Raw genomic sequence first — 11,292 nt, forward strand, 5'->3', positions numbered from 1 at the left:
TACCAGATCTCGTGTTTCTGAATTACGATGACCCTACGAGCACTGTATCTGAATCCCTAAACCCCAAGTCCCTTAATATTATCCCCTAAACCCAAATTTCCCTTAAACCCTAAATTCTAAGTTCCTTATCCTGTTAACATGATTTCCTGAATCCTTAAATTTCGAGAACATGTATCAGAATCAAACAAACACACATGAATTAAATCTGAAATTTATTTATATATGAAAGCAAAATGTCTGAGCATATTACATCATTCGGATTCATCATTCGAGTTATCATCATCATTACACTGATCATTACTTTCATCAAACTAGTCATCACATGCTTCATCTGTCATTTATTCAGAATTATCTTTATATTCACGGTTATGCGGTTCAATAAGAAGGACGTAATCAGTTTCTTATTCAGGTATCTCTACTTCATTGATACACAATTCTTTTAGTAAAGGTGTTTCTTCTCCGCCGACTATTCGACCACGATGTGTAACTTTGATAGGATATAACCAAGTTATTCCAGAATCTTTGATCCAAAGGTACATAATGAAGCTACTTTGTCTGTTTGCGAAGCTAATATGAAAATCTTGAATATGTTGTATCTTCGTCCAAAATTGACATCAACAACACCAAAATTTTTAAACCGAACACCTTCGTTGATGAGAGGGCCAAACCATTCAAATTTGAAGAGGACGCATTTCATCTTCACCAACCCAAAAATTGTGCAAGATCCAGTAGAAATCTGTTTTATCTTTCGCACATATTTCGTAATTACTTGTTGCCTACATATTCCATACTCGTATGCATGAAAAGTAAATCCTCGTATGAAATACATAGGTGCTGTGGTGATCCTTGCAACCAGACCTTGAACAATTTCATGAAACCATTGAGATTAATATGGATCGTCATTATCAAACTACAAAAATAAAAATAACATTAAAATTAATATTATACTAAACTAGTATCATGTATTTACTATATATGAAAAAAATCAAAAACGTAAACAGTAGAGAATAATATAATCATGAATGTATAAATATTAGAATGAAATATCTTTATAAAAGTTTACCATATATGGATGCTTTTTCATTAGAAATATTGAAAATATAAAAAATACTAACATACCACTCTACATCCTGTTGCACACAAACCTCTTCAAACAACAAAAGAGGTGCTTCTGGCCGCCATTCTCATCTTGCAAACCAACTGAGTTTAGTGCCACTGCCTCTATTCGACACATAATTACCACAAAACTTTAACGGGAGCGTCTCATAGCATATATTTGTGCCACTTCAAGAACCAACGAACGAAGCTTTAAATAACAAACATGCATCAGAGGAAATATTGAGAAGCCACACCAGATATATTGGAAGGATTACAAGGTGAAACAATAAAACAGCCCGGACAGTTTTGTGACTATCGTCATAGTGAATCCATGTTGAAGGCAAGACTGGAAGATACTCTTATTGCACCACATGAGCTAACCACGAGAAATGAATCAAGACACAAACCCAAAGTCTTCTGACAAGATCAAACCAAGAGGCACAACGAAAAAGCCACAAATCTACATCATAGGCGCCAGAGACCAGTCTCAGAGGACTCTAGAGACACACCATTGATGAAATGTAAGATATGATGAATATAATTCCATAGTTTCTTTAGATAGATTTTAGATTTACTTAAAAACTCAAATTAATTTATAATTTTGTATAAAACATTGATTAGTCCTACTACTAACAAATGTATCACAATTAATAATATCATCATGTTTAGACAACGACTTTTTTTGTCATTGGTGATACAGTCCGGGCAATAAATACTTTCGACCTTTTGCATTTTACTTATCTCACCGATAATTGGATAGCTCTCAGAGGACTCTAGAGACACACCATTGACAAAATGTAAGATATGATGAATATAATTCCATAGTTTTTTTAGATAGATTTTAGATTTACTTAAAAAACTCAAATTAATGTATATTTTTTTATAAAACATTGATTAGTCCTACTACTAACAAATGTATAACAATTAATAATATCATCATGTTTAGAAAACGACCTTTTCGTCATTGGTGATACAGTCCGGGCAACAAATACTTTCGACCTTTCGCATTTCACTTATCTCCCTTGTGCTCCTATCAAACGGGACATTGTATCACCGATAATTGGATAGCTCTCAGAGGACTCTAGAGACACACCATTGATGAAATGTAAGATATGATGAATATAATTCCATAGTTTTTTAGATAGATTTTAGATTTACTTAAAAACTCAAATTAATGTATTATTTTATATAAAACATTGATTAGTCCTACTACTAACAAATGTATCACAATTAATAATATCATCATGTTTAGACAACGACTTTTTCGTCATTGGTGATAGAGTCCAGGCAACAAATACTTTCTACCTTTCGCATTTCACTTATCTACCTTGTGCTCCTATCAAACGAGACATTGTATCACTGGTAATTGGATAGCTCTCATACTTAATATGCATTCAACCAAAACATGATCAAATTAGAATAATCTTTAAAGTTGTTATAAGCAAATTTTATATCTTTTTATATTTATTATTTCTTTTGATTTTTTGGATAGATGTTATGAAGTTAAAAAAAATTCATCTGCATTTTTGTTTAACTAAGTAAGAAATTTTAGTTTCACTGCAATCCTTCTTAAATGTTTAAAATAAAATTAGATATGGCATAAAATATCTTCTTTATATGAAGAGAGAAAAAGAGAGTAGAGCAAGAGAGAGAGAGAGAGAGAGAGAGAGAGAGAGAGAGAGAGAGAGAGAGAGAGAGAGAGAGAGAGAGAGAGAGAGAGAGAGAGAGAGATAGAGAGAGAGAGAGAGAGAGAGAGAGAATAGTTTACGTCCGAGAAGCCCGTTGTCGTACGCTATCTTTACCCACTTCCCTTGTAGTGTCACCAGCGTTCGCTTACTGGAACCGTGTGACCCATCAAACCCACCTGACCTTACCTTATCCTTGATCATCCTTTTAACCACTGTTTTCTCCCTTATCTTTATTTCCACCTGTTCAGATCTAGATCTAAAATTTGAAGATTGTTACCTAAAATTTTCAGCGGTCTTCAAGGAATCTGTTCGATGAATCTCATTGTCGTTATTATGAAATTCCTTACTGCAGTATGCATATCTTTTCTACCATCTCTTGGAATCTTGGTAGTGGATCACGAACCTCACCCTATTATATACTTCATCATTAACTCAAACCACTTCACGCTGTTTTCAAACAATGCCGCCTCACACCTCCTTATGCCGCCATCTCATGCCGCTGTTGATAACTGCCCCACATCGTCGTGATAAGAGAACTTAGAGCTTGCCTCGCTTTCACTTTCACCATCTTTGCAACCACCAGAACTGTAATAACTCTGAATAATAATAAGGACCTGATGAAGCCAAAGAATAGCTGAACGGAAAATGGTCGATATATGACCATGAAAATGGCCGAAGGATGGCCGAATAAAGAAATTCAAGCCAAGACAGTTTTGATGAACGATTTAGGTTCTAATAAGTAAATTAAAGATGAATAAAGCATTAGAGTATTATTGGCATAAAAATAGTACATAAAATTGAATGGCTGTATCAATGTTTAAACTCTTGGGAAATTCATGAAGCACCAGAAAGCCAAAAATAGAAAGGGAAGTGTTCAAAAATGAGAAGTCAAAATCCAAAGGACAAATAACTTAGAAAGTAGTTGTGGTCGGAGTACAAGTTGAATTGATTCCAGTATTAGTTGCATTGGTCAAGAAATAACTTCTCCGATAGTTCGGAAAAGATTGCAGAACACTATAATGGAAATACCACAAGTGATGTTGAGAGCAGTGGCGGATGCAGGAATGTAATTAGGTGGAGCACATACATAAAATAATATTTTTCAGTTGGGGGCATTTTATAGACACCATAAGAATTACTGGAGGAAAATTTTACAATGAGATGGGGGGGGCACGTGACCCCATACCATTGGCTGTACGTCCGCCCCTAGTTGAGAGAATATATTTACGAAATCTCCATGAATAGGTTAAAACCTTATTCCATGGCATTTACATGGGATTTCTTTTTTTTTATTCTTAAGCAAGTCCCCGAGAGAGCTTAGTTGATCCATGATTTATGTTTCGTCTTTTCTTTCATGTTCGTTTGTTTCAAGAAAGAGATCGATCAATTTAATTTTTTTTTCTTTTTCTATTGATTCTTTTGGGATTGAGATAACAAGATATCGTAGGATAGAAAGCGAAGTGGTGTTCAGCTGCTTGAGAGGTGCTTAAATTTGAAGTTGAGTTTTGAAAGAAGTAAGGGTACGAGAAGATGGTTACCAGTAACACCCATATTCGTTCCTAGTGTTTCTATGATGGTTATCAGTTGCACTCCTTATTTCTTCTTTTGTTCTCTCCAATATTGTATTTTTGTCTATCAAGAATTATAAGGATAAAATAAGAAAATTTCACTATCGGGCGTCGAAGTTGGTTTGCTCGGCATAATATCAAGAATCTGAACCACTAGGAGACATCAAATTTACTGCTATAGTAAGCATATTATATATATATATATATATATATTAAAGCAAACAAAAATAATAATCTCCAATTAATATTCGATAAAATTCTGATTTGTTGTGTAGGCGTCAAGCCCAATCCAAGCAAAGAACTAGTGCCTAACGAGTTCTTGAACATGGCTTTAAAAAATATTTCTTAAAAAAATCAATTTTTTTTTGGAAAGCTTGATTTTTTTAATAGAAAAAATATTCTAAATCTAGCTAGATTACAAATCCTAGAACCACTTTAATAGAACTGAATCAACATAAACTGTAACTAAATGCATATTCAGATCACCTCGTGCAAGTTTGTCGGTGATTGTATTTTTTGCCATTGGAATATGTTAGATAACAAAGTTGTAGAAAAAATTTTCACATCGTAGAAATTTATCCATATACGTAATGAAAGCAGATCATTATGTGAGTGTAGACACTATGTTCACCAATTGCGAATGTTGTGAACACCATGTAACATCATCTGCATAGCGAACTTTGAAAAGTAAACAAGGGAAAAAGTCGTATCTTATCGCGACAAGTGGAAATTTCGTGAGAAGTGTAGTTTGAAAACCTTACCAACCGCGTTCAACTTCTTCATAGTGGAGTTTGAAAACCCTATCAACCGCGTTCAATTTACTTTAAATACTACATAGCTTCAACTCATAATGCATCGATATATAAAAGCTTATATCTGTAAGTCGCCTCTATAGACTATAGTTATCTTTTTGGGGGTTAGTTCTCGATAGTTACTATTAATTTATTTATTTGAAAGAAGAAGAGCGCAATGGCGATGAAGACATCACATGCTCCTCTGTTTCGTCTTCTTTTTTGGCTATTATTTGTGGTTGGTCTTGTAGGAGCTTCAGGTCAGTTCAATCATCAATACTATCAGAACTAGAGGGTTTTCCGGGCTACGCCCGGATTTTTTCCTATAATATTATTAAATTAAATTAAACTTGCGTTTTTTTATTTTGAGATGGTAATTGAAATTCATAACTAACAATTTACAATCATAAAATTATAATTATATTTTTAAGTTTATTAATTTATCATTTTTTATTAAGAAAGATGTTTGTTTAAGTTTGTATTTTATAAATTTTTATATGTTAGATAATTTTCATTATTTTGTTTTATTTTTAATAAATTCGGAGTATGACTTGTTTAACTTTTTTATTTTGTACCACATATTTTTGACACTATACAATAGATTTATAATTCATGAAATTTACAAATGAGTATAATAAATTAGTTTGATGTTATTTTCTTGTTCTCAGTCGTTAATATTTATTGACTTTATATGTGGTATGATGTTTATGTATTTTAGTTTTTTTTTTGTTAATTATCATTTGAAGCTTCAAATATTTATTATGGAATTGTTAAAGTAAAATATTGTTAAAAATCTTATGGCGAGTATTAATTTTCATGCATTGTGTTGATTAATTTATAATATATTATATATAGTTAGTTAATGTGGTTTTTATCATTATATATTTTAAGACTAACGTTTCGTACCAAAATAATTTTTTCGCTCTTTGATGTTCGATAGTTTTGTGAATATATATATATATTTCATCTTAAATAGTTGGTTGTTCAAATGTGGACCTATGATAAAAAACGTTCATTCATTTTTGGTTTGGTTCTTGTGTTATATGTATTTTCCATTTATATGTTCTCAGACATTTTTTCAATATGTTTTAATTATATTAAGTTTGTTAGTTATTTATGTCTTCAGTTATTTTTTCTATTTATATGTTTTTCTAGTCCTTTTTTATATGTTCAGTTATGTACTCACTGTTTAGTTATTGTTATTTTCCATTTTGTTCTATGATTGTTTTTTTTAAATGATATAATTTTTTATAGTGTCTAAAAAATGTTCATCTCCTTCAAGTTACTTCTTATAATGATTTATATACACATTATATTGATATTAATTTTATTTTTAAGACATCATCTTGTTCTGTTAGTTGAAATATTTACATGATTTCCATTGTCTTTAAATTTTTCATGGAATTAATATTTTAATCAAGTTGATTTTTCTTGTTTTTTTGCCAGTGATTTTGTATTGGTTCTAACATTAATAGACAAAAATCGAAACTTTAATATTCAAATGTTTTTTTCTGTTAGATAAATTGTTATATTTAGTTTCCAAAGATTAGTCCAAATTACTACTTTTAATGGCTGCATAGTTAATTATTTTCTGGGAAACTAAAAGACATTAAAACTTTTGGTGCTCCACAATCAATCCTTTTTTTTTCACCTTAGAGAAAGTGAAGAGCAGCTCTCAACTCGTAAGCATAATGATATAAATGTGTGACTTCAGCATTAGAATATAGTAGTTGTGGAGCTGGAGCATAGAGTTATCAACATTAAGCCAAGCTTTCCAAGTATCATCATCCCTGTAAAGAGAGCATGAAATGAACAAAAAAAAGCATGAAATCACTACATTAACAACTTAGAACAGTATTACAATTATCTATGCAATCATTCAGCTGAAAAGAAAATTACAATTTTTTACACATAACTGAAACTTATACCTTGAACATGCAAAACGCCTAGATGGTTAAAACATCCTTCTGCACCAAACCTGGGTGAAAAAAAAAATCCAAACGAAACATTGTGTCCTCATCAGAAATATATGTAATTCATGAATTCTCAACAACAAAAGAGAGAGAAGGGAACCAAAAAAACATATACCTTCGGTTATTTTATGAATCTTAAAACCAAGAACTCAAAACGGTAAAAAGCATCAAGTAGAAAAAATTTATAGTTCTAGTACTCATATATAGTAACAGGATCTTCGTAACGCCGTTAGTACTCGTAACCGCTTCAAGCGCCTTCTCTTCTTTGAAAATATAAGAGACGCTCCAAAGCACCGTCACGGCGCTGTCGATACTTTCATCAGCTTCTTAACCACCGTCTTCAAACACTCGCCGTCTCCTCCGCAGATTTCCGATCTGCCTTCCTTTGTGGATGCTAAACTCTTGAGAAGCTTCAAAGATTTCTCCGTCACCGAAACACTCGCTCGTTGGATCCGTGAAAGATAAGAGACGCTCCAAAGCACCGTCACGGCGTGCTCCGTCGCCGCCGTCGATACTTTCATCAGCTTCTTAACCACCGTCTTCAAACACTCGCCGTCTCCTCCGCAGATTTCCGATCTGCCTTCCTTTGTGGATGCTAAACCCTCGAGAAGCTTCAAAGATTTCTCCGTCATCGAAACGCTCGCCGTCGTTGGATCCGTTAACAGCTTCGTAAGACCCTTGATGAGCTTCTCTCGGATTAGATTGAGTTTCACGCGCCTCGGTGAGCTGATTGCGATCAAGCAGAATAGCGTCGCTTTGATTAAGCTCGAATCGGAGTCTCTTCTAATTGATTTCATTAGCTCGCCGACTAAACCGTCTCTCTCGGCGATTAAGACCTTTGACTCACCATCTGGCCATAAGGTGGAGGAAAGGGATTTTCTTTTTCGTTTTTTCGAGAAGAGGTGGAAGGAATTCCTTAAGAGGGTATTGAAGAACATGGATAACAGTTGAGGTTCAGTAACAGAGATTGAATGAAGAAGAAACAGAGAAGATGGAGTCAAAAAAAAAGAGAATCGATAGGGTTTTTTTACTTAATTGGGCCGCAGATGACCAGAATAATATAATTTGGCAGGAAGAACGATTGTTATTTGTGGATTTTACTAAACAAAGTCCAGCGAAAAAACATATGCACCTGAGGCCCAAACGTAACTCAATAGACTGAAGCCCATCTGACATGTCCAAATGAAATGTTCTGATTGGAGGAATATTTTTAGTGATGTGGACAGCTTCTTTGCTCTCTATATCTTGCTTTTAGTATAGTATAGATTAATAACCTTTTCTTGTCTTAAAAAAAAACTTCTATATCGGTAAATTCAAACGAATACCTCAATCAATATTTTGAATGGAAAAGATTAAGATCCCAATAAAACTAATACAGTTAACATCTTAAAAATGTGAGCTTGTTGAATCAGAACTTCACCATTAATTATTAGGAGCAAAACAACCGTAGAATTTTTTTGTTAACCATTTTCATTTTAACCCTCAAAATAATTATCAAAAAGAAAATTACAGAAAACAACAGTAGGGAGGAGTGCATGACAGAATTTGTTCCATAATTATTTAGAATCTTAAATCTCTGTATTCTTTAAAGGAGTATCTGTTGTGACTTTAGGAAAAAAAAAGAATCAAAAGAAGAATAACCATACATCATAGAGGCAGATATTTTATCTAGAGTTTCTTTATTATTTTGTGAGTAATGTTTACAAACCATTTAGATTCATATATATAATACCATCAAATATCAAACGATAATAGATTATATTTCTAATTCTAACACGTATCATATCTCCAAAATGTGTGAATTTTAATTTGAACTGTTGTTCATCGCAGACATGTGGGCTAGAAGCCTAGAATCTAAAACCATAATATTATAATTTGAGTATATTATGTTTTATGGAGAATCTCCGCGATCGCTTCCAGATATTGGTTAATTTGATTGTTAGTCTTGTAGAGAACTAGAGATTAAAATTAACAAACTCACTTCTACAAAAAAATCTCTTCCCATTTCATGTGAACTCTTGTTCACTTTTGTTGGAGTTTTGAAGATGTAGTTTTATGAAGTGGCTCTAAACAAATTCGTAAATTAGTTTAGGAAGGGTCACATGAAATCGATTTGAGTAATTGTTAACATGGATTTCGTGTACTGAGGTACAAGGGTTAGCCAAGTCTGAAAAATGAAAAATATATTTGTTTAAAGACAAATTGATCTTTACTTTAACTAACAAATAAACAAAAACAAAAAATTTAAAGAAGTCTTTTATTGGAGAAAAAGAAAAGAAAATGTTTTTCTTAATAAAAAAGGAATTTTGTCTTGAATGAATAGTGGAATCTATCTCAGTGATTATGAAAAGTTAGAGCATTGTTCTGAAAAAATAAACTTTTGAACATTGTTTTAGCAAGCCTTCCTAGATTTATGTCTGAAAGTAATGATATATTTTAAATTTTGTGACAAGAAAATAGATATAGCAAGGGACTTGTTTTGTATAATGTGCATTTATTCAAATACTATACTTTAAAAAGTTTTAGTTTACATAGAATTATAAATACCTTTAATATTGCTGGTTAATTCTGAAAATTTTAGTAGTATTTAAAACACCACTAAAATTATAAAATGAGAATTCATATTCTTAACAACAAAATACTTAAGTACCATAAAATCTTGTAAAATAACCCAGTTTTTAATAAGGTTATATTTAAATATTGGGCAATTCTGTCGAATAGTTATTTTTAAGTTTTTATCATAAAAAGATTCTTTAAGGAAAAAATGTTTCACTAAAGAGGCAAAAGATTTTTTTATCTCTTATTTGAAGTTTTTTTGTGAAAATAAAGTAAAAAGGCTATCGTACGAAATTCTTCTTAGATATTTCTTCTGTATGTTTCAAATAATTTTTTGTTTGATAAATTTAATTTATAAAAGACATTTAAAAGTATTAGTTCTAGTTATACCATATCCGAATCTAATATTTTAGGTATGAAACAGGTCCGTACATACATACACCACCATCAGGATCATGCAGAGGTGGCATTGCCAAACAAGATTCATCAGAAGTATTAGCGAGGAGATCTCCACCATGTAGACGTCCTCGCCTCCAAAACCCATAATACACTAGCCACGCTAGAGTCCCTTGAACTGTATTTAATAATGATTTATGAATTGTTTAAGTGATATATGGAGTGAAGTGACTTCAATTATATATTTTGTTTTAGAAATATTTATCCTATAAGGACATCTCCAACCCACAACTTCATTTTAGCATGAAAACCACATCATTTTAGTATAATTTTAGCAATAAAAGATTTCTTTCTCCAACCACAACACCAAATTTTACACCAAAACTATTTTTTATTTTTTATTTTTTATATTGTTGAGTTAGAAGTTTTATTATTACTTAATATATAGAATAATAACATTTATTATGTAACTGTATTCACAAAATATATCACACTACAACCTCTATTTTTAAAATAAGTATTTTACTATTTTAATACATAATAATAGTAAATAATAAATTAAATAACAATAAATGATTATTTTACTATTATATATATTTATGTATTTATCTTGTCACTTATATTTATTTAACTAATATTTTTATTAAAAATAAATAAATAATTATTTATTATCTTATTTACACTTACATTTTAAAATTATCTTATTTTATTCATTTTTACTGTTTTAATTTTAATTTTATATTTTAATTTTTCATTGTTTAAATTAAACTTTCTTATGTTTTTTTAAATTAACTTTATATTTGTTCTCAAATAAATGAATATTTGATATAAATAAACTTAAATGATAACACAATGGTATATGCATTGTTATTTAAAATATCTAATCCAATTGCAAAACAATAATATAAATCAAATGTAAATAAATATGTTTAGAAATTATTTAGATAAACAGTTTTGAAAAGAAAAAAAGTTTTTCCGTTGCAACAGTGTAACACTAAATATAGTATTGACACTATAGCTGAAAAGAGAAACCCACCAAAATGAAGTTCTTTATGCCGTGTGGTTGAAGAGATGAGACATAAAATCTTACACTATTTTGGTGTTATGACGTCTGGTTGGACTTGGCCTGAGACAAATTCTCACTTTGGAATACACTTCAAGACACTTCACATATTCTGTCTAAGTAATTTGTCATTCCTACCCTTAGCTACATATTCCTAAC

At 31.2% G+C, this 11,292-nt stretch overlaps 1 protein-coding gene and 1 long non-coding RNA gene across 4 annotated transcripts; one reads left to right on the plus strand and one right to left on the minus strand.

Moving 5' to 3' along the window:
* Nucleotides 1-2,898: 2,898 nt before the first annotated feature.
* LOC111214962 lies at nt 2,899-10,361 on the plus strand. Its single transcript, XR_002664096.2, has 2 exons — nt 2,899-5,405; nt 10,099-10,361. It is a non-coding gene; the product is annotated as an uncharacterized LOC111214962 (long non-coding RNA).
* Nucleotides 5,845-8,403, minus strand: LOC111213246 (U-box domain-containing protein 27-like). Of its 3 annotated transcripts, none has more exons than XM_048777353.1 (2): nt 7,578-8,403; nt 5,845-7,389 (listed from the first exon to the last, which is right to left on the minus strand). In XM_048777353.1, exons 1-2 carry the CDS (start codon nt 8,054-8,056, stop codon nt 7,254-7,256), a joined length of 615 nt encoding a protein of 204 aa, XP_048633310.1. In that variant the 5' UTR covers nt 8,057-8,403; the 3' UTR covers nt 5,845-7,253. The 3 variants fall into 3 exon arrangements, with proteins under 3 accessions (XP_048633310.1, XP_048633309.1, XP_022570670.2); XM_048777352.1 differs by having other exon boundaries at nt 5,845-7,123; nt 7,234-8,402; XM_022714949.2 differs by having other exon boundaries at nt 5,845-6,935; nt 7,074-8,402.
* Nucleotides 10,362-11,292: the final 931 nt, after the last annotated feature.

This window comes from Brassica napus, chromosome A4 (genome assembly GCF_020379485.1).
Source record: "Brassica napus cultivar Da-Ae chromosome A4, Da-Ae, whole genome shotgun sequence".
NCBI classification, from domain to species: domain Eukaryota; kingdom Viridiplantae; phylum Streptophyta; class Magnoliopsida; order Brassicales; family Brassicaceae; genus Brassica; species Brassica napus.